The sequence below is a fragment of the Morus notabilis genome, unplaced genomic scaffold (assembly GCF_000414095.1).
Source record: "Morus notabilis unplaced genomic scaffold, ASM41409v2 Scaffold997, whole genome shotgun sequence".
Classification (NCBI taxonomy): Eukaryota; Viridiplantae; Streptophyta; class Magnoliopsida; order Rosales; family Moraceae; genus Morus; species Morus notabilis.
In genome coordinates, this window is record NW_010362888.1 from 61,616 (window position 1) to 85,997 (window position 24,382).

Sequence of the window (24,382 nt, forward strand, 5' to 3'; positions counted from 1 at the left end):
TTAATTATAATAAAATTAAAATTAAAAACTTAAATTGATTAAATAAAGGACGCCTTAACCTTATCCTTATTAGTTTAATCTAATATAATATAATAATAAAAATAGAATCTATGCTCACTAGTCACCACCTGTTGTTTCCTTTCCAAATGCACTTCTCTCCTGTGGGCCCCCGCCACCACCTTCACGGTGGACCCCACGCTCATATCACCATCACCCAAGAAGCAACCGCAACATTCTATACTCTCTCTCTCAGAAGACACTCTCATTAGTCATTCCCCTCTTCACCCAATAAATAATTTAAACCCCTCAAGCTCTACAAAATCTTTATATAATATTATTACAACGGAACAAACCCCTTTAATTTTAATCTTTTCTTCCTTTTTATTTTTCAGTTAGTAATCTGTCAAATAAAAAATCGTGTTTTTAAATTTTTTTTTTCCTTTGAGTTCAGTTTTGTGTGGGGGTGTACCGTGTATGTTCGCCGGCGATGCCTACGCCGGTAAGCGTGGCGAGGCAATGTTTGACGCCGGAGGCGGGCCACGCGCTGGACGAGGCGGTGGCAGTGGCGCGCCGCCGCGGCCACGCCCAGACGACGTCGCTCCACGCGGTGTCGGCGCTCCTTTCCCTCCCGTCGTCGCCTCTACGCGACGCGTGCGCGCGTGCGAGGAACTCTGCCTACTCGCCCCGCCTCCAGTTCAAGGCCCTCGAGCTCTGCCTCGGCGTGTCTCTGGATCGGGTCTCCTCGACCCAACTCGCCGACGACCCGCCCGTTTCGAACTCGCTCATGGCAGCCATTAAGCGCTCCCAGGCTAACCAGAGAAGACAGCCCGAGAACTACCATCTCTACCACCAGATTCCCCAGCAATCCTCCATTGCTTGCGTCAAAGTCGAGCTCCAGCACCTGACGCTATCAATCCTCGATGACCCGGTCGTGAGCCGGGTTTTCGGCGAAGCGGGTTTCCGGAGCTCCGAAATCAAGCTCGCTATTCTACGCCCCTTCTCTCAGCTCCTCCGTTACTCTCGCTACAGAGGCCCGCCGGTTTTCCTCTGCAACCTAACTGAATACCCTAACCGGAGCTCCGGATTCGCCTTTCCCGGATTCTTCTCTGACGGCGATGGGAACTGCCGCCGAATAGGGGAAATCCTCGGGAGGAGCAAGGGGAGAAATCCCCTGCTCGTCGGAGTATGCGCGTACGATGCGCTCCACAGCTTCGCGGAGGCGATTCAGAAGCGAAACGACGGCGTTTTGCCCGTCGGATTGTCCGGCATAAACTTAATATCAATCGAGAAAGATGTTTCGAAGATTCTGGCCGAAGATTGCGACGATAATGGCTTTGGAGAGGTTAATCAGGTATTGGACCGAGCTGTTTCGGGACCTGGCTGGGTCGTGAACTTCGGAGACTTGAAGAGCTTCGTCGACGACGATTCCAGAGACGACAGAGTGATGAATGCCGTCGGAAAAATCACGAAACTGTTGGGGATTCACGTCGGAAAAGTGTGGTTGATCGGCGCGACGGCGAGCTACGAGAGTTACTTGAAGTTCGTGAGCAGATTTCCGTCGATTGAGAAGGACTGGGACTTGCAGCTTCTTCCAATCACTTCTCTCAGATCATCTTCTTCCATCGCCGAACCGTATCCCAGGTCTAGGTAAGTTCTATTCTGCGATATAAATTTTTCTTTTAATTTTTACGTATAATTTTCTGTCTTCTCCGATTTGCACGAAAGGTTTGTTGATGGACCTCTCAATTAATTGTATTAAAATAACATCTTTACATTGATTGAGTGCAGAAACAAAAAGGTATTTTGTTTGCTTCTGAATTGTTATATATAAAAGTATTTAATTATTGTCTTGTTCTTGCTTTGCTAGCAATTTTGTTTTCGGGTCTCTTTTTCGTCTGTCACATATTGCGATTTCTGAAAGGATTCGCTTAGGAGATTTTGTTTGTTTGCGAAGTCTGATAATAAAATATTGTAACATTTGACTTGAAATTTCTTGATGTTAATTTGTACACGTCATATTAAATTCTTAGGCTTAGTTCATAGAATGTTTTACTTCCAAAGATTTTTTTTAAACTTTTTTTTTTTTTTTTTTTTTTTTGCATGGCTGATTAATATCCAAACGCTGATTAATGCTTACCATTTTGTTTATGAAAGGTTTTTTTTTTTTTTTTTTTGGTCAAAGTGTTTGCTTTTGCTAATTTAAATTTCTATAGATTTTTTATAAGAATTGATTTGAAATAATAAAAGTACTTTCTTCAGAAATGTTTTTCTCTGTTTTGTTTTTTGATATTTGATGTAAATTTAAAAATACTATTTTTCTTATTCGTGCGCAATACAATACTATTATTCTTCCATGTTTTGCTCATTTCAGTCTTCAAAATCATCATGCTTTTGTTGGCAAGTTTAATAACTTCTACGAAGCTTTAGCAATATCTTATGACTGTTGATATCCTTAAATTTTCCCCTTTTAGGCTTCTCTCTATATTTTTTTTTTTTTTGAGCTGGACACGTTTTCCCCAACTACTCAAAATGAGCAGTGATAGATTTTCACTTTAAACCCATGTTACGTATTGTAGTCTATTTCTCAAACACGTCTTGTAACATAAATAACAAAATAATCTTCTCTCTTTGTGATGTATGTATCTTTTGACCAGCTTTTGTGAGCTTATTTCTTTGATATAATTTGGAACTATATATTTGTTTTGCCTCTTGATCATATTATCTCCATTAAATCTCACGTTTCCATGTTTTTTATTACCCCTACAGCTTGATGGAGTCATTTGTTCCGTTTGGTGGGTTCTTTTCAGCACCATCTGATCTAAAGTTTCCTTTAAGCGGTACTTTTCAATGCCCGCCTCGCTCTCTTCAGTGCAGTGATAATTGCGAACAAGATCAAGTATCCGATGTTTCCAAAGGAGGATTTACTTCTTCAGTTACAGAGCAGTGCCAATCTAGCTTACCCTCTTGGCTGCAGATGGCTGCACTTAGTGCCAACAAGGGGGGATTGGATGTAAAGGTGTGTCTCACTTTCAAAGTTTACTTAATTAGTTTGGTTTCACCTTTAGATTTTAGCCCATCTTCAATTTCGATTTCAACATATATTTGAAAGAGCAAAGGGTCATAAAATAGTTGTCCTTTGCTTAAGTAGACTAGTAGAGTTACATAATGCTTTACAATATTTGTGTGAAAACCAGTTTGTGCCTCTTCAGTGCAGACCAAAGATGGAGATTTATTGAACGCAAAAGTTCCGGTATTGCCGAAGAAATGGGATAACATGTTGCATAATCTTCATGATAGACGGCCATTGCCTAAAGTAAATTCATTTCCAACTATTATCGGGTTTAAGTCTGCTGAAGTCAAAGGTGATGATGCTAATCAGAGCAGCATCAATGTGCATGTATCTTCGGATGAAACTAACAAGTGCATGGATCTGAATTCATGTGTGCCTGAAGAGGAGGAAAAGATGTCTGCTTCACTGACAAACAATCCTCGTCCTGTGGTTTCCAAAGACAGGAATGAGAGTTTTTCATCTAGCTTGTGGGAAAAGCCTTCGAAAGATGAAGATCTCGAGTCAGGTGGCGCCAGGTCTTCTCCTTGCAGTATGTCCAGTTCAAGCATGGGTGATGGAAATCAAATTAGATCTCCTGCATCTGCAACTTCAGTGACCACAGATTTGGGTTTGGGGACATGCTTTTCCAGTGGTTGTAAGAAGCTGAAGAAACCTCAAAATCAAAATCATGCAGAGCTTCAGCGAGACATCTCAGTTTCATTCTCGGAAAATGTGGATTTAGTCAATGGACATGTCTTTTACCATACGGCTCAATCACCCTCGTTGTCTAGTCCTGACAATAATCACAGGCAGTTCGATCCAAGAGATGTCAAGATGCTTTTTGGAGCGCTCTTGGAGAGAGTTGGTTGGCAATGGGAAGCCATAAGTGCTATTAGTCAAACAATAGTCTGCCATCGAACAAGAGAAAAATGCCATGGGGCAATTCATAGAGGAGACATATGGTTGAATTTCGTTGGACCTGATAGGTCTGGCAAGAAGAAAATTGCTTCTGCCCTCGCTGAGGTACTATATGGGAACCGGGAAAATCTCATCTGTGTGGATCTAAACTCTCAAAATGGAATGATCCATTCAGAAACAAGTGGTTATGATGTGAAGTTTAGGGGTAAGACTGTTTGTGATTATATTGCTGGGGAAATGTGCAAGAAGCCCTTGGCCGTTGTCTTCCTTGAAAATGTGGACAAGTCTGATGTGGTGGTTAGAAATAGTTTGTCCCAGGCTATCTCAACTGGTAAATTTTCAGATTCTTATGGGAGAGAAGTTAGCACAAATAACAGAATATTTGTGACAACTTCAACATCCACAAAGAACCATAACATTCCAAATTCCAGGATGGAATCATCCAACTACTCTGAAGAAAGAATCTCGAAAACAAAAGGTCGGCCACTGAGGTTTATGATTGAGTTTGCTACAAGAGACAATGGAGGCGTAAGCCAAAGCAGGATAGTGTGTGAAGGCATTTCAAACCCTGCGTTTGTGAATAAAAGAAAGTTGATTGGTGTCAGTGAACCTCTAGAACAATATAACAGCTTGGACATGGCCAAACGAGCTCAGAAGAAATCATCCACAAATTTGGATCTCAACCTTCCGGCTGCAGATAATGAAGTGCAACATACAATTGAGGGAAGCCCCGAAGATGACTCTTTCTCGGATAACTCCGAGCCTTGGTTGCAAGATTTCCTCGATCAGGTGGATGAAACAGTGGTTTTCAAATCGGTCGACTTTGATGCACTTGCTGGGAAAATTTTTAAGGAGATAAAAAATGGCTTCCACAAATCTGTTCACTCAAAGTGTTTGCTAGAGATCGACTCCAAAGTCATGGAACAGTTACTCGCAGCCGTGTATTTTTCAGACGGGCACAAAGTGGTGGAGGATTGGGTGGAGCAAGTTCTCAGCAAGGGATTTTCTGAAATCCAGAAAAGGCACAACCTCACTGCTCATTCTGTGGTGAAACTAATCACTTGTGAAGGCCTCAGCTTGGAGGATCAACCACCAACAGTTTACCTTCCATCTAGAATTATCCTCAATTGACGCAGTAGAAAAGGCTTCATTTTTTGTAATTACAGTACAATGTAGCCCTTAGCTTTAGCCTATAGCCAACCCTCTTAGGCTCTGTTAATCCCGTAATTCGATTCGGTTTTTATCAGTTTATGCTTTGTTGTATGAAATGTAATTCTGGGCTCGTGTCAGTGTGATTTATCTTCTATGTACTAAATAAGCTGAAACTGTTATCCTTTTGTTAGTCTTTTTGGTTTTACCTTTTTTTTTTTTGATGTATAAATTCTATGAAATTTTGTGAAGGTTATGGAATTTCTCTACCAGGAATGAAATAGTTTAGTGAAAAACTTTCTCGCTAGTCATAGTTGGCTCATGACCCTACTGCCACCTCTATCTTGCTCTTGTCCTATCCTTGTCTATATGGACATTAGACAATAAAGGATATGCAATAAAACATAACATTGGGATTTTCATGGCCATATCACATGATTTTAGAGGCAAATAATAAAATGCTTGCTCCACACTGATCTTTCTTGTATTCCACTTGAACTAGGAGAAAGCTTTGCGACAAAGATTTCTCAGGAAATGTGAAGTAAGAATCAAAAGAGAAGGGTTTTCTAGATTTGGCTTGAACCCATAAATTTTTCAGTTTACAATAATGTCATGTGGGAAATTCGTGCAACTGTCGAATGTTGTACGAAAAGAAATAAGAAAAATAAGATGACTGAGATTAATAGAAGAAATATCTCATGGAAAAAAGAGTCGGTTTGATTCTTCTTAATGTTTGTAACTACAATATTGGAAGTTTTCAGATATATCGTTTAAATGTGTAAGTAAATGAAATCTCTTTAAAATTTATAAATATATTGTTAGGAACCCATAAATCTAAACTTCATTAATGAGATTGAAAATGAAAAATAACATAATAGAGTGGGTGGTTTTGAAGACCCGCCGACCTCTAAAACAGTGTGCAACATCTAAAAACTTCTCACAAATCTGCTCATTAACCACTTAAACTCCTATTTATACTACTAAAAGACTACTAACCACCAACTAACTATCAAATATCCAATATATATAGTAACTTATACGACTTTATGTTTGAAATTCACAGGGTCCAAAAATTCACGTTCACTATAAAAATTAAAAATACCTAGATGTACACTTCACAAGATCCAACCGTAATATGATAAACACATATAATGATTGAAAAAAAAAGAAGAAAACAAGAGAAGAATCGGATGAAACTCGTAATGAAATTACTATCATTGAAAGCAAATCCTGATGTTAGTGTTACATTTTTACTAACAAAATTACCAAGAACTTTAGAAATACCAATATCAGTAAACATTTACACTTGAGACATACCAAGTTAAACTTATGGGCCCAGGTACAAGCAAAAAAGATTCATGGGGGCCCAAATAACCCAAGACAGCGAAATTGGGGGCCTAATTAATAGCAGAGGAAATTAATATAGGGCTCCCTCCATAGAACTCACACAGCAACCGTCTCAGCCAGAGCGTTTCCCTTCCGCCATCAATCAAATCGGATCTGATCTGCAATTCTTAATTCTAAACTGAAACTTCCAGTCCCACTCTTTACCCAGCCCAGACTATTTATTTATCACTAATGGCCTTCTGAAACTGATTGATTCTCTCAATTCTATTTTTCTTCCTTCCTTGCCATTCTTCTTAAATATTCAAATTCAAATGGCGTCCTCCGTTTCTCCAAGGCCTCGCACCGTCGAGGAGATCTTCAAGGACTTCACCGCTCGTCGCTCTGCTCTCATTCGCGCCCTCACCTACGGTACTTTCTCTCTCTGAAAAATTTTAATGGAATCTACGATGAATAATGTATGACGTTGAATATGTTTCAATCTTTCGCAGATGTCGATGAATTCTATGCCCAATGCGATCCAGGTCTGTTTATCGTATTCTTTCTTATTTTGCTTCTTCTTTTTTTTTTTCTTTTTTTTTTGGCGCATTATGATGATACATGTCTCATTTATTTTATCAATTCGATTTTTAAATTTTAATTTTATTAAAAGTTAAAAACTCTCGTAAAAATCACTTCTAATTTAAAAATTTTTTACATAAAATTATATATAAATTGAAAACTTAAATCTGCAAACTGAACCGTCAACTGAACGAGACTTGAGAGATTCACGACCACGAGTTTGTTTTTGGCTTTTTTTTTTGTTTATTAGATTTATTCCGATGATTGGTTTCTTTTCCTGCATTTTCTCACAAACCAAAAAAGAAGGCTTATTTTCTTTCTGATTCTAGTTCTAGGGCTTGAGTTGAGAGCCGTGATTTGATAACATGAATTGGAGAGAATGAATTAGGAAATTGTGTTTGTTTTTGGTGCGTCCTTCAGAGAAGGAGAATTTGTGCTTTTACGGACACCCGGATGAGACGTGGGAAGTGGGTTTGCCGGCGGAGGAAGTTCCGCCGGAGCTTCCCGAGCCGGCACTGGGCATAAATTTTGCAAGAGATGGGATGAAACGCAAAGACTGGCTTTCACTGGTGGCGGTGCACACCGATTCTTGGTTGCTTTCTGTGGCTTTCTACTTCGGCGCTCGGCTTAATCGCAACGAGAGGTATAGTATTCGCTGCAATTCAACTGTCGTATCAATTTGAGATTTTTAATTGATTTGTTGTTGTTGTTGTTTTTTTTTTTTGGGCAATGCTGAATGAATGATATTTAAATGTTTCCTTACAATAACAACAAGCCTTAATCCTAACTTAATTGGAGTCGACTATATGTATTTCATTTTTTCACACAACTCTGTTCGAAATTAAACTTTCTTGAATGCTTAGATCTAGAATGTCTTTCCTAACGATTTCGGTCTACGTAATTCTTGGTCTACCCATCCCTCTCTTAGTATTAGGTGTAAGAATGTCCTCCCAAGTACGAACTGGTGCTTCTAGCGGTCTATGTTGGAGATGCCCGTACCACTTCAAGCGGCATTCGCGCATCTTATCTTCTATTGGTGCTACACCTACTTTACTACGAATAACTTCATTCCTTATGTGATCCATCATCGTATGGTCACTCATCCATCTTAACATACGCATTTCTGTCACACTCATTTTAGATATATGTTGTCTCTTAATGGCCCAACACTCATTACCATATAACATAGCTGGGCGGATTACAGTCTTATAGAATTTTTCTTTCAACTTAATAGGCATCTTGTCATCATATAAAATTCCCGTAGCATTCTTCCACTTAACCCACCTTGCCTTAATCCTATGTTGAATATCCTCTTCTATATCTTCTTCGTATTGCACTATAGACTCAAGGTACCTAAACTTTCTAGAAGCTTCAATCTCCACCTCATCTAAAGAAATTTTATCACTCTGAATACTTGAGTTACTAAACCTACAATGCATGTATTCAGTTTTCGTCCTACTTGACTTAAATCCCTTCGTCTTGAGAGTCTGTCTCCATAGTTTTAACATATGATTAACTCCTTCCCTATGTTCATCCACTAAAACTATATCATCCGCAAAAAGCATATACTATCTTGAATTTCTATTGTCAGCTCATCCATCACGATGGTGAAAAGATAAGAGGACTAAGAGCAGATCCTTGATGAAGGCCGATCCGAATGGGGAACTCTGTCGTGTAGCCTCCAGCAGTTCTTACACTTGTGGCCACCCCATCGTACTCTTTTCTAACACCCACCATAAAACTTTCATTGGCACCCTATCACATGCATTTTCTAAATCTATAAAGACTACACGTAGGTCCGTCTTGGCTTCTCTGTACCTTTCCATCAGCATCCTAAGAAAAAAAATGGCTTCCGTGGTTGATCTGCCTGGCATGAAGCCAAATTGGTTACTTGAGATGGTAGTTGTGGCCCTTAATCTCCTTTCGATAACTCTCTCCTAAAGTTTCATACTGTGGCTTATTAACTTTATGCCCTTATAATTATTACAATTCAGCACATCTCCTTTATTCTTGAAGATGAGGACAAGAATACTTTTCCTTCATGCATTAGGCATATACTTCTTCTTTAGTATCTCATTAAAAAGCTTAGTGAGCCACACAATTTCAACATCTACTAACGCCATCCAAACCTCTATTGAATATCATCTGGCCCACATGTCTTCCTCTTTTTCATCTTCCGTAGTGCAGTTTTAACTTCCGGAACTCTGATTCCTCTTGTATACATCACATTAGGTTCTCCGTGTGATCTAAGAATGTCAAACTCTATCGCATGATCATCATTATAAAGTTTCTCAAAGTAACTCCTCCACCTTTCCCTAATGTCTTTATCTATTGTCAGAACCTGATCCGTATCATCCTTAACACACCTCACTTGATGTAGGTCCTGACACTTCATTTTTCTTATCTTAGCTAGTTTATATATATCATTCTCTCATTCTCTAGTCCCAAGTTTCCTACATATCTCATCTAAATAAGTAGAACGAGCCTTATCAACTGCTTGCTTAGCTTCTTTCTTCGCTTCTTTGTACTTATTAAAAGTTTCAACATCCTTACGCTTTGGTACATCTCTATATAAATCCCTCTCGGTCCTAATAGCCTTTTGAACTTCCTCACTCCACCACCAGGATTCTTTCCTGGGGGGGCCTTTACCTCTAGATTCCTCCTAGTACCTCCTTTGCCACTTTCTAATGCAGCTACTGGCCATGGCATCCCACATAGTATTTACATCACCTACATATGACCAAGTAGCCTCATCTAACAACTTATCTTTAAAGGCCAATTGCTTTATTTCCTTAAAATGCCACCAACGAGTTCGTGGGAGGTGGTTTATCTTAATCCTTCTATAGCAAAGCTTAATGCTCACATTTAAGATCACTAATCTATGTTAGGTGGCTAGTACTTTTTCGGGAATTACTTTACAATTCTTACATAGAGAACGATCTTTATACCTGGTGAGAAAATAATCTATCTGGCTTAAGTTCATTCAATTCTTAAAAGTTATCAAGTGAGAATCTCTTTTCTTGAAAAATGTTTTTGTTATGATAAAATCATGTCCCAACGCAAATTCCAAAATAGATTTCCCTTCTTTGTTTCGAGCTCCAAAGCCAAAACCACCATGAATCCTTTCGAAGTTTTCCCTATCCTTACCAACATGCCCATTGAAATCTCCTCCAATGAAAATGCTATCCCCATTGCTTATACGACACACTAAGTCATCCATGTCTTCCTAGAACTTGACTTTAGTTTCCGCATCCAATTCTATTTGTGGAGCGTAAGCACTAATTACATAGACGAACTTATTTCCTAGTACCAATTTGAGCATAATAATTCTATCCCCTATTCGCTTAATCTCAACTACGTCATCTTTCATAGTTTTGTCCACTAGAATACCAACTCCATTGCGATTCATTTCCCAACTTGTATACCATAACTTGTGTCCTAAATTTTCAATCTTCTTTGCTTTCTCTCCTGTCCACTTCGTTTCCTGTGAGCATAAAATGTTAATTCTTCTTCTTATTATAACATCTACTAACTCCATAGATTTACCAGTTAAAGAACCTACATTCCAACTACCTAAACGAATTTTTCTATCATGGGCTAGTTCTGCCCCTTGCACACGTCCATGAATATGCAAGCACCCCCCTTGCATATTTTTCACCATATCCGGGGCCCGACATGGAGCATGGGCTCGCTTTTCCCCCGCACACGTCCATGAATGTGCGAAGACCCCCCTTGCCTATTTAACACTATACCCGGGGCCCGGCATAGCACGTCGCACGTAGGGAACGCCCCAACAGATTCTATGTGAGTGAAATCCATAAGTGATTTATTTTTACGCTGGCCATCAACCTACCGCAATCCTCCTCCTTTACCCGGGCTTGAGACCGGCTATACAAATGCATAGGTGGAGTTATATTTAAATGTTTCCGTGAAAAACTTCCCATTTACCTCGAGGGATTGGTTCTGTGGTGAATCACTTGAACTTAGTGTCTCTAGAAGCATTAGGTCTAAGGTTCAATTCCCATTGGGTGCTATCAATTTCTTGGGGCCACGCCAGCGCGCCAAAGGCCTGAGATTTACCTGCTCCATGTGGAGGGGGCGCTTTGCATGAATCTGTGGATTAGTCGGGGCAAAGTTTCAGACACCACGGTTATCAAAAAGAAAAAGAAAGGATTCAAATTACTGTTGTCTCTTCTTTTGTAATCCTGTTATCCTATTTTCGAACGTTCTAATCTGCTTGTTTATGTTGAAAGTTATGTTATGTTATAACATTGTTTTGATCTTCCTAAGCTTTTGTTCTGAGGATGTATGAATGTAAACTTCGTATTTTTTTTAGGAAGAGACTAGAATTTGGGATTCTGATAGTGTGCTATATGCTAGAATCATCTGGCCCCTGTGTAATTAATGATGTGAAAATATGTGCTTGGTTAGCTTGTATAATTTAATTGCTTAAGGTTTTGGTGAACCTTGTTTTATTCTCATAGCATCTTTTCGTGAAAGAATGTAGAATGTAATATCTAATTATATAATAAAATAGAAAATTCATACCACCAGATTTCAGTACTAGAATCGAATCTTTATGGGCTGTTTGGTTGCTAGATGAAGACAGATTTGAAAGAGAAATACTCTACTATCTTATTGAATATTGCGGAAAAAACAAATAAATAGGCAGCCAAGTTTAGTTGGCTTATCCGAATAAAAGGAAAGATAATCTCCTAATAAGTGACTGATTTGAATTTAATATTCAAATCAGATTTTATTGACTAATTCCTAATCCTAAACAATCCCGGATAATCACTAGGAGAAGATAAGGAAAGATTTGAATATCCTAAATCCTCCAAATTGATTTATCCTAATCAAACCCGATTTAGACCATTCTATCCTTAATAAGTCGACACTCCCCCTCAAGCTTGGACGTAAATGTCTATGAGTCCGAGCTTGCTTGCTAATTCTTCAAACGCTGGACCGTGTAGTCCTTTAGTTAGAATATCAGCCACTTGTTGCTTCGTAGGAACATATTTAGCACTGATTATCCCACTCTCAATTTTTTCTGTAATAAAATGTCTGTCAACCTCCACATGTTTAGTTCGGTCATGATGGACTGGATTGTATGCTATGCTAATCGTAGCCTTGTTGTCGCAATAGAGCTGCATAGGAAACTCACACTTAATCTTTAATTCTTCTAGTAGTCGTTTTATCCAAATTGCCTCACAAATGTCATGAGCCATAGCCCTATATTCAGCTTCAACACTACTTCTTGCAACTACAGCTTGTTTTTTGCTACGCCAAGTCACCAGGTTTCGCCAAACCTGAGTACAATACCCGGATGTCGACCTCCTATCTTCTTCAGAACCTGCCCAATCTGCATCCGTGTAGATTTTCACCTTCCTGTCCTCGTTCTTCCAGAAGAACAGTCCTCTCCCTGGATTCTTCTTGAGATATCGTAATATGCGGTAGACTATATCAAGATGTTTTGGACGTGGTGTATGCATGTATTGGCTGACCACGCTGACTGCAGAGGCTATGTCTGGTCTTGTGTGTGAGAGATATATCAATCTTCCCACAAGTCTTTGATATCTACCTGTGTCTACCAGGTCTCCTTCACCTGAATTCGTCCTTCCTCTTGGTTCAATGGGAGAGTCTATGGGCTTGCAACCGAGCATTCCTGTCTCTTCTAATAAGTCCATCGTGTACTTCCTTTGTGATATGGAGATCCCCTTCTTACTCCTTGCAACCTCCATCCCTAGGAAGTATTTCATGAATCCTAGGTCCTTGATCTCGAATTCCCTAGCCATATTCTTCTTGATTTCCTCCATCTCTTGGGCGTCATCTCCAGTCAAAATTATGTCGTCCACATACACGATCAAAATTGTAACCTTGTTGTTTGCAGAGGGCTTGACGAAGAGAGTATGATCTATTTGTCCTTGTGAGTATCCGTGGCCTTTGATTACTTTGGAGAATCTTTCAAACCAAGCCCTAGGTGACTGCTTCAAACCGTATAAAGATTTCTTTATCTTACACACTATATTGTCCCGTTTGTCCTTATAGAAACCAGGTGGGAAACTCATATATACTTCTTCTAGCTCTCCATTCAGAAATGTATTCTTCACATCAAGTTGATAAAGAGGCCAATCCATATATGCTGCTAAGGAGCAAACGTTTTTGTGCAGTCTATTCCGTAGGTTTGAGTGAAACCCTTTGCTACCAATCGGGCTTTGTACTGCTCTACTGAACCATCTGGCTTTACCTTAACTGTGAACACCCACTTGCACCCTACCACTTTCTTGTCTTGTGGTAGTTCTACTATGCTCCAAGTCTCGTTTCTCTTAAGGGCATGCATCTCTTCTAGCACCGCAGTCTTCCATTCTGGAACAACTAGAGCTTCTTCAATTGTCCTGGGAACATAAAGTCTAGAAAAGTTTGTTGTGAAACCACGAAACGAGGGTGATAGATTACACAAATTTAGAAATTAGGTGTTTTGTACATGTCCGAACACCTTTTCTTAGAGCAATGGGGTCATCTAGTCTATCATGGAGAGTTTCGGGATTACCTGAGGATGAAGGATTAGGACTCACCATAGGTTCGGATTCAGGGCAGTCCACAATGCTTGTGACTTGTTTATTTCCTTGAAAATTTTTTCTCTGTGAGTAGACTTGCAGTTTTGGAGGTGGTTGCGGAACTGGCTGTGAACCAGGCTGGGATAGCTGCTCTGGCTATAAAGACAACTGTGATAGCGGTTGTGAATCTTCCAATTCAGTTTTGGTTTGGACTGGAACTAGAATGTCGATACTGGGGGCTGACTGTGGGGTCAAGGCTTCTTCAACTGTGGCTGTGGCTGTGACATCCCATTCCCACACATAAGCTTCAGTATCAGTACTCTCCCCTGAAGCAAAGTGTGGGAATAAAAGGGTATTTCTTCAAAAAAGGTGACATCTCGGGTGACAGGTTTTTTTTCGTTTGTGGGCAGAAACACCGATAACCCTTTTTTGTTGGAGAATATTCGAGGAAGATGGTTTTTATGGCTCGGGGGTCGAGTTTGGAGCGATGTTGGGAATAGACGTGGACAAACGCAGTACAACAAAAGGTTTTAAGGGAAAGGTTGTTTGTGAGGATGTTAGAGTGTGGGACTTGAGTTGTAAGGACAGATAATGGGGTTTGAAATTTTAGGGGGCGGCTGGGTAGTCTGTTGATGAGAAAGGCTGCGGTTAAGATGGCATCACCCAATAGATGTTTGGGTACGTTCATAGTGAACATAAGGGCACGGGCCACTTCCAACAGGTGCCGATTCTTTCTTTCTGAAGTTCCATTTTGTTGTGGTGTTTCCGTACAAGAACTCTGGTGAATGATTCCATTTTGATCAAGATAAGTACCCAAAGTGGATTGGAAGTATTCACCGCCATTATCAGTTCTTAGAACCGAAATCTTTCTCTGAAATTGAGTTTGAACCATTTTATGGAAGGTTTGAAAGATTTGGCTGGTTTCAGATTTTTCCCTAAGCAAGTAAACCCAAGTCATCCGTGTATAGTCATCAATAAACGTGATAAACCATCGTTTGCCATTTAAGGTTGTTACCCTAGAAGGGCCCCATATATCACTGTGAATCAAGGAGAAAGGCATAGAGGGTGCATATGGTTTTGGTGAGAAAGGTACACGTGTATGCTTCGCAAATTGACAAATATCACAAGTAAATGAAAAAGTATCTTTATTCTTAAATAGGTTTGGTAACAAAAATTTTAAATAGGAAAAATTAGGGTGGCCAAGTCTATGATGCCACAACATTATTTCTTTATTACTAGAAACTGAAATAAAAGACACTTGTTGCGATAAGATCCTATGTATGAAAATAGCTCTACGCAAGTGCACGCAATCGCACAAGTAATACAGTAATGAATAAAAGTATCGTCTCCACAGGGACTGAGTTAATAAGGAATTGATTACAAAAACCAGTTGTGCTAAACTGACTGAGAATGATTCGAATGCCAAATTGATATTGATTAAATAAAATAAACGAGTAAAATAAACGGATGTGATTGAAATGCAAACAAGTGGTAAAACTCAACAAGTTCTAGGCTCTAAGCTGCGAATCAATGATGGGTAAGGGCTAGGATTATTGATTTCCCCTCGGTTGCAACTCTTACCACGTTTTGCTATAGGATTACTGTAGCAAAGTTCATCCAGTCAACCTAAAATTCTGCATAATCATCTTCCGACAGATCTATGCTTATAGTTCCTTAAACCAAAACCAACATATTCCTATGCACTTTAGTTTACCAAACTTGAAGTTAAGCACCAATTTTAATAGGTTGTACAAGACAATAATATATTCCTATACTATTCCCTTATATTATCCAAGCTAGATCTAACTAAATTAACCTTTTTAGAATTAGTTAAGTTTATATTTTTCACTAAATGATGGCCTGTCACTTAACATAAATTAGACAATATTATACTTGAATAAATAGGATGAAGATTACGCAAGCAATTAGAATAACAAATAAATCTTCATTGCAACTTTGGTTCAATCAATAATCCTAGCTAAAGAATTTAGCTCATGTTTAGTTCAACAAAATCAGAAATAATAACAAAAAACAGCTCCATTCGTTCACAGAGAGTAAAATACAGAAAGAGAAAGAAAATGGCTAAGCTAAAATCTGAGGCCAAAACAGGTGTGTATCCGTGCTATCCCCTTTCTAGCTCCAGAAACCTGCGCCCACCATTTCTCCTGTACTCTATTCTTTTTTCTCTTCTCAGCTCGTACCAAGAATTCTGTGCGCCTCCTTCTCTGTCTCTGGCTGCCCTGTCCAGTACTCTTCTTTTTCATTTTATACTAGGGGCAGGATGAGGTACCTTAATTACATGTGTCCGCCTCAGAGCCAAAACTGATGGTCCCCGCTTTAGTGCTCTTACAGCTGTCCCCTCATGTCAGAGTCGGCAATTTGGACCACTGCCAGCTGTACATGAAAACAAACTGCACCAGCTTGCACCTTTTGGTTGCATCTGCGTTGTTATAGCTTTGCTGCAGCAACGGGTTCGTTCCTGCCTTCACTTCCTTTACCGTGCTTTTCTTTCAAATTGCTTTTACCAACACTGCCCTGTTGTTTTCTTGCACTAATTACCCAAAGTCAACACACCTATATTGAACATGAGGACTAAATTCATGTTATAACGAGATTGCTCCACAAATATCAACCTTCTATCAACTAAACAAAAACTAACAAATGTTATACAAAATACTAACACTAAGGCATTTTACCTTGAGAAAATAAACAACTACTAAGCCTAAAAGTATGCTAAATAATTCCATTTCATCGAGTTATCAACACTCCTGACACATGTGCTTGTCGACTCTCAGATTCTGAATTCTCAAGGAAATAAAGTCCTTCATAGGCTCTAGCACTGCCAATCGTCTTCCCCGATGATAGGTCCTGAAATTGACACATAGAAGGGGAAAAATTAACTATACAGTTATTGTCACGAGTGAGTTTGCTAATGGACAGCAAGTTACACTTTAAGGTTGGACCATGTAGGACGGAATGAAGAATAAGGTTTTTTGAGATTTGGATTGAACGTATTCCAGCAATAGTAGCTAGAGACCCATCGGCAATCTTAATTTTAGCAGTATTAGAATATTGAGTATAGGAGGAAAAGTGTTTGGAACAACCTGTCATGTGGTCAGAGGCACCGGAATCAATGATCCGCGGTTCCTGGGCATGAAGTGATGAGATTAAGGCTGAAGGGTTACCATTATGTGTCGTGGTGCACAATCCTACATTAGAAATTGGATTAGACGGTGGTGTGAGAAGACGATAGAGTTGCTCTAACTGTTCCTTGCTTAGTGAAATTGAAGATTCTGCGGATTGTTGTTGTGTGGGAGCATCCATTCCATTCTTATCTTGAGAGGCCTAAAAACCTCTTCCTTCATTCTGCTTCCGAGGAGTCCAGTTTGTTGGTTTTCCATGGATTTTTCAGCAAGTGTCTTTGGTGTGTCCAGTTCGTTTGCAATGATCACACCAAGGCCGGTTTCTTCTTTGTTGGTTTTCGCTGTGGAATTGTGGTCCTCGTGCGGCTAAGGCAGAGGCATCCGTGGTTGAGTTTCCAGCATCATTAGGCGTCGAGATAACACCACCATTGGAGGTTCCTAGCATTAATTTCTTTCGGCTCTCTTCCTGCTTCACTTCTGAAAAAACCACACGAACATTTGGCAAAGGCTTCGTACTTAAGATCCTTCCACAAACATCATCTAAGGTTTTATTGAGACTAAGCAAAAACTTGTGAACTCTGTCTCTTTCCAGGATTTCCTTGTATTGCTTATGATCCTCGGCACAATGCCAAGCTGATTCGTCAAGGATGTCCAGTTGTTGCCAATGGCGTGATAGAGTATTAAAGTATTTTGTTACGCTTAATTCTCCTTGACGAAGATCATTCAGAATTCCCTTTAGCCTGAAAATCTCTGACGTGTTTTTCCCGTTGGAGTAACTCCGCTTCACTGCATCCCACATCTCTCTTGCTGTTTTGTAATACATGAAGTTTTCTCCCATCTCGGTGTTCGGTGTTCATGGAGTTGATCAGCCATGACCGAACCATGCTATTTTCTGTCTTCCAAGTTTTAAACTTAGGATCCTTTTCATCCGGTTGTGCAGCATTGCCGGTGAGGTAGTCTTCTTTTCCCTTTCCTTCGATGAACATCATTACGGAATGTGACCATTGGACAAAATTTTGTCCATTGAATTTATGACTTGTGATTTGCTGAAAGGAGGGTTCGAATCCATTGATTTGGATCGGATTGACAGCCCCTGAAGAGGCAGAGGTAACCTCGGAAGATGAGGTTTCTTTCCCGCCGGCTATCCCGTATTTTGTCATTCCGGTTGGCAGAAAAAATTAGATTTCAGAGAGTGGCTCTGATACCATGAAGACAGATTTGAAAGAGAAATACTCTACTATCTTATTGAATAGTGCGGAAAAAACAAATAAATAAGCAGCCAAGTTTAGTTGGCTTATCCGAATAAAAGGAAAGATAATCTCCTACTAAGTGACTGATTTGATTTTAATATTCAAATCAGATTTTATTGACTAATTCCTAATCCTAAACAATCCCGGATAATCACTAGGAGAAGATAAGGAAAGATTTGAATATCCTAAATCCTCCAAACTGATTTATCCTAATCAAACCCGATTTAGACCATTCTACCCTGAATATGTCGACACTAGATTCATGTTATGATTTGAATCATGGTTTGTAGTTTGTTACAGTATTTTCTCTCACAAAAAACACGGAAATCGAGAATGGTTCTGAATCCATCAACCAAACGTCCACTTAGTCTATTGTACCTTACTTCAACTAGGAAAGTTCAAATAGTATTGCATCTAAATTTGTTCTTGCAAGTTATTTTCAGTTTTCCTCAAATTTGAGCCACAATTTGCCTGACTGTTTGTTCTAGTGGCACTAGGGTGGGGCGGGATGGGGCTTTAGGGGGAGGTTGCTGATTTGATTCTGTCTTGAGAAAAAACAAAAATGCCACAACTGGATGGCTCTGTTTGTGCTGTGTCTTTGCTTTAAGTTTTTCGGACGATATTGTGTTTGTGTTTGGGGATGGTGAACAAGAGATTTTTGGTCTTGCTCTCCACAGGAAGCGTCTATTTAGCTTGATAAATGATCTGCCGACACTGTTTGAAGTTGTAACTGGAAGGAAGCCAGCGAAAGATAAACCTAGTTTGGATAGTGGAAGCAAGTCCAGAAACAGCGCAAAGGTGAAACTGTTTACTCTATTGTTCTCTTTGATTTTTCTTTTCACTTGCCCTTGTCCCAAATTTTTCTTCTCATACCCTACATATGCTCTTCAGAGATCAAATGATAGACAAATCAAGAGCAACACGAAGTTAGTCGATGAAAGTTATGGGGATGATGAAGATGAACACAGTGACACTCTGTGTGGAAGCTGTGGGACAAATTACAGCGCCGACGAGTTTTGGATCGGCTGCGACATCTGCGAGAGGTGGTTCCACGGAAAGTGTGTGAAGATTACACCAGCCAAGGCCGAAAGTATTAAGGAGTACAAATGCCCTTACTGCAGCGCGAAGAGAGGCAGACAGTAGAGGATAATGACTTGAGACAGTTAACCTCCTCGTACCGGTCCATGATATCATTGTAAATCAGTGATAGTAATCTAGGTTCATTCTATTTCATTTTATTTTTTAAATAATTAGTTCTTTTTTTTTTTTGGTATGTAATATTCTACTTATCCATGACATGCTTCCTCTGCACAAGTTGAAGATGGTTCACAGTCGGGACGCATTTTCCACTATATATTGCTGTCTAACCACTCAGGATGCCTTTTCCACTACATGTTGCTTTCTAATTTAAATATTTTCACGTTAAAGTTCGTTTCTTAATTAAGGAACTGCTGTTGACATTTCACAATTATATTACTCCCCTAGAAATTAGATATATTTCGTGTTTGTTCCCTGTATAAGGGCATTGGAACTACGTAGGGGCTTCTATAGTTGGGATTTTGTAAATGGAACGGTAATTTTTTTTATTATATATATATATATATATACATGGGTGTGTATATATATATCTTATAATATTCTCCTTGTATTTAAAATTATGTTCAAAAGCGCACTTTGTGGTATCAGAAACCGTTCGGCTTCAAAAGTTTTGGATGAGTATATAACGCTAGCTTAACTAAAAGACAATGGCAGTCAATTATTATTATTTAAAAAAAAAAAAAAAACTTTCTTAGTGAAGGCCCTATGAAAAGAATTTAGAGAACTTTTTTAATTCAATGTAAACGTGGTATATGGACGTGTGCAAGGGATAGAATTAACCCATGATAAGAAAATTCGTTTTGATAGTTAGAATGTAGGTTCTTTAATTGGTAGATTTATGGAGTTAGTAAATGTTATAGTAAGGAGAAGAATTAATATTTTAGCTTACTGGAAACGAAGTGGATAGGAGAGAAAGTCAAGGAGATTGGAAATTTAAGACACAAGTTATGGTATACTGGTTAGGGAAGGAATCACAATGAAGTTGGTATTCTAGTGGACAAAACTGTGAAGTATGACGTAGTTGAGATTAAGCGAATAGGGGATAGAATTATTATAATCAAATTGGTACTAGAAAATAAGTTCATCTATGTAATTAGTGCTTACGCTCCACAAATAGGATTGGATGTAGAAACTAAAGTCAAGTTCTGGGAAGACATGGATGACTTAGTATGGCGTATAGGCAATGAGGATAGCATTTTCATTGGAGGAGATTTCAATGGACATGTTGGTAAGGATAGGGAAAACTTCAAAAGGATCCACGGTGGTTTTGGTTTTGGAGCTCGAGACGATGAAGGAAAATCTATTTAGGAATTCACGTTGGGACATGATTTTATCATAACAAAAACATTTTTCAAGAAAAGAGATTCTCACTTGATCACTTTTAAGAATGAGAGGAACTGGAGCCAAATAAATTATTTTCTCCCCAGGTATAGAGAACGTTCTCTATGTAAGGATTGTAAAGTAATTCCTGGAGAAGTATTAGCCACCCAACATAGGTTAGTGATCTTAGATGTGAGCATTAAGCTTTGCTATAGAAGGACTAAGATAAACCACCTCCCACGAACTCGTTGGTGGCATTTGAAGGGAATAAAACAATTGGCCTTTAAAGAGAAGTTGTTAGAGGAGGCTACTTGGTCATATATATGTGATGCAAATACTATGTGGGATGTCATGGCCAACTGCATTAGAAAACTGGCAAATGAGGTACTAGGGGAACCTAGAGGTAAAGGCCCCCTAGGAAAAGAAACCCGGTGGTGCAGTGAGGAAGTTCAAAAAGCTATTAGGACCAAGAGGGATTTATATAGAGATTTACCAAAGTGTAAGGATGTTGAAACTTTTAATAAGTATAAAGAAACGAATAAAGAAGCTAAGCGAGCAGTTGGTAAGGCTCGTTCTACTTACTTAGATGAGGTATATAGGAAACTTGGGACTAAAGAAGGAGAGAAGGATATATATAAACTAGCTAGGATAAGAGAAAGAAAGTATCGGGATCTAAATCAAAAGTTCACTACGGAAAATGAAAAAGGGGAAGGCATGTGGGCCAGATGATATTCCAATAGAGGTTTGGATGGCATTAGGAAATGTTAGAATTGTGTGGCTCACTAAGCTTTTTAATGAGATACTAAAGAAGAAGCATATGCCTGATGCGTAGAGGAAAAGTATTCTTGTCCCCATCTTCAAGAATAAAGAAGATGTGCTGAATTGTAACAATTATAGTGGCATAAAGTTAATAAGCCGCACTATGAAACTTTGGGAGAGAGTTATTGAAAGGAGAGTAAGGGCCACAACTACCATCTCAGGTAACCAATTTGGCTTCATGCCAGGCAGATCAACTACGAAAGCCGTTTTTCTTCTTAGGATGCTGATGGAAAGGTACAGAGAAGCCAAGATGGGCCTACATATGGCCTTTATAGATTTAGAAACGACATATGATAGGGTACTGAGGGAAGTTTTATGGTGGGTGCTAGAAAAAAGAGGAGTGCATGTGAGGTATATAAAGGTAATTAAGGACATGTACGATGGGGTGGTCACAAGTGTGAGAATTACTGGAGGCTACATGGCAGAGTTCCCCATACGGATCGGCCTTTATTAAGGATCTGCTCTTAGTCTTTATCTTTTAACCATTATGATGGATGAGCTGACAAGAGAAATCCAAGATAAAGTTCCTTAGTGTATGCTTTTTGTGGACGATATAGTTTTAGTTGATGAACATAGGGAAGGAGTTAATTGTAAGTTAGAACTATGGAGACAAGCTCTCAAGACGAAGGGGTTTAAGTTAAGTAGGACGAAAATTGAATACATGCATTGTAGGTTTAGTAACTAAAGTAATCAGAGTGATGAAATATCTTTAGATGGTGTGGAGATTGGGGCTTCTAGGAAGTTTAGGTACCTTGGGTCTATAGTGCAGTACGGAGGAGATAGAGAAGAGGATATTCAACATAGGATCAAGGCAGGGTGAGTTAAGTGGAAGAATGCTACGAGAGTTTTATGTGATAGCAAGATGCCTATTAAGTTGAAAGGAAAGTTCTTTAGGACTGCAATCTGCCAGTTATATTATATGGTTGTGAATGTTGGGCCATTAAAAGACAATATATATGTAAGATGAGTGTCGCAGAAATACGTATGTTAAGATGGATGAGTGGCCATATGAGAATGGATCGCATAAGGAATGAAGTTATTCGTAGTAAAGTAGGTGTAGCACCAATAGAAGATAAGGTGCGCGAAGGCCGTTTGAGGTGGTGCGGGCATGTCCAACGTAGACCTCTAGAAGCACCAGTTCGTGCTTGGGATCACATTCTTATAGCTAATACTAGGAGAGGAAGGGGTAGACCAAGAATTACGTGGACCGAAGTAGTTAGGAAAGACATTCTAAATCTAGGCCTTCAGAAAAGTCTAATTTCGAATAGAGCTGCGTAAAAAAGTGAAATTCCTATAGCCGACCCCAATTAAGTTGGGATTAAGGCTTGTTGTTTTTGTTGTAAACGTGGTATATGCTTTCAATATTGAATAGGAATACCATTAAAATTTCTTTTATATATGAATTAGAGGCACAAATGAAATTCTAAAACAATTTAAAAATAAAAATAAAAATTTTAAAATTTGAATGGGGCCATATTTCGTTGGGAAAAGGAGACAATATTCTCTTAGAGTGCATAAGTCTAGATTTTTATTCCTTACTGATTAATATCCTTTTAGTCAAATAATTATACTAGTTAAAAGGGTATTAATTAAGAGTAAATGATAAAAATCAAGACTTATGCACTCTTAAGAGTAAGTTAGTAATTCTCTCTATCTTTTTTTTGCTTTATTTTTGTTCTGTTTAGTATGTAGCTCCGGCACTGCCGAAAGGCCTGGTTGATTGATATAGCATGACATATACAAGTTATAATAGGGTAAACTTTCAACTAATATGTTATAGAGGACATTCTCCGGTACACTAACATACCGGTAGGTCAGGTTTTTTGTCTGTCAAATCTAATAAAATTACGTAAAAGTCAAAAAGTACGCAGATTCAACAGTTAGAAAAACTTAGCCTATACACCAAGCGTATAAGAGAATCTCCTGTGTTATAGTTGGGTTAACCTTTTGGAATATGATTAGAGAAAAAATTTGTCATAATTGGGTTTAAATTTTAGGTTGTGTTTCCTACCTACTGTCAAATGAACAGTCTTTGTACAATGTCATAAAAAAAAAAGTCATTAATGGAATCCTCGTATGCTTTAATTTCGTATGATGTTATGAAAAGCTAGACTTTCATTAGTAGAATGACTTGGAATTGGCGTATAGCGCACTTGTAAAAGTTTGCTTCCAACCAAGGAGTAACATACTTTAATAGTGATGTTTGGCATAGTTTTTTAAAAGCTTCTTTTGTCTTTTCGGGTTCAAAATCCCTCCTCATCTCATAAGATACTGCACAAAGGGCTTCTATTTTTTTTTTTTTTTTTTTGTTTGATACAGCAAATACGATTGGTGGAGGAATTTTCTAAAGAAGTTCATTATTAAGCCTAAATTAGGAGTTGAGCAACATCAAAAATATGATTATTAAGAAACTAATTACACGTCCAACAGTAAAAGATATTTGGTACATGACACAAAGGGTGAAGACTTGAATAACAAATTAGCAATGATGCATCAAGAGAGTGGAATACCAATTATCACTTGCTCAAATATATAAGACAAAGAAGCTCACTATGAATACAAGGGCTAAAAGCGAGTCAACTTTTCCACCAAGCAGCCATATATATATATATATATATAACAAAACCATGGGATACGCGTAGTAAAGGACCAATTTCCACCAGAACTTGATCAAAATGCGAAAGCGTTTTTTAATATATGGTTGAAAAGTTGTACATCAATTACAGTAACATGATCCCTAAAGTTCAGAAATGTTTTCGTTCATTTGCTAGAGTTTTTGCATCAATATGTGGGTTCCATAATAAACAGCGTATATTCTTTTTAGTAAACCTTCTTCCATACCTGTAATTACAAGAACACATGAACATGACGTCTCTAGTGCTAGAGATGAACGCAAGCTGATTGAAAAACTCAAGCCAATATGCCCACAGGTCCAATTTAGTACTACTAGTACAAAGCAACTTTTTTTTTTTTTCCCTTTTTTTCCCCTTTCTTGTAATAAAGGAAATATTTGAAGGCGTTCGGATTGGTACTGAGATTAGGATTATTTATCTAATTCTATATTTGGTGACAAACTTTGACTGAATATCTTAACAATTGACCAAAAAACAAACCTTTATTTGTGGGAGATTAGAAACCCATCAGAAACACATGGGATTGTCAATCTCTCAGAAC

General features: G+C 38.7%; 2 protein-coding genes across 3 annotated transcripts; both read left to right on the forward strand.

Annotated features, from left to right (window-relative positions):
• The first annotated feature begins 383 nt into the window (after positions 1-383).
• Positions 384-5,377, forward strand: LOC21391072 (protein SMAX1-LIKE 7). Of its 2 annotated transcripts, none has more exons than XM_010103121.2 (3): positions 384-1,647; positions 2,767-3,016; positions 3,215-5,377. In XM_010103121.2, the coding sequence occupies exons 1-3, from the start codon at positions 488-490 to the stop codon at positions 5,096-5,098; spliced, it is 3,294 nt and encodes a 1,097-aa protein (XP_010101423.1). In that variant the 5' UTR covers positions 384-487; the 3' UTR covers positions 5,099-5,377. The 2 variants fall into 2 exon arrangements, with proteins under 2 accessions (XP_010101423.1, XP_024024683.1); XM_024168915.1 differs by having other exon boundaries at positions 384-1,641.
• Positions 5,378-6,580: 1,203 nt separating this feature from the next.
• Positions 6,581-19,531, forward strand: LOC21391073 (PHD finger protein ALFIN-LIKE 2). Its single transcript, XM_010103122.2, has 5 exons — positions 6,581-6,871; positions 6,952-6,984; positions 7,442-7,664; positions 18,649-18,769; positions 18,863-19,531. Exons 1-5 carry the CDS (start codon positions 6,775-6,777, stop codon positions 19,112-19,114), a joined length of 726 nt encoding a protein of 241 aa, XP_010101424.2. The 5' UTR covers positions 6,581-6,774; the 3' UTR covers positions 19,115-19,531.
• Positions 19,532-24,382: the final 4,851 nt, after the last annotated feature.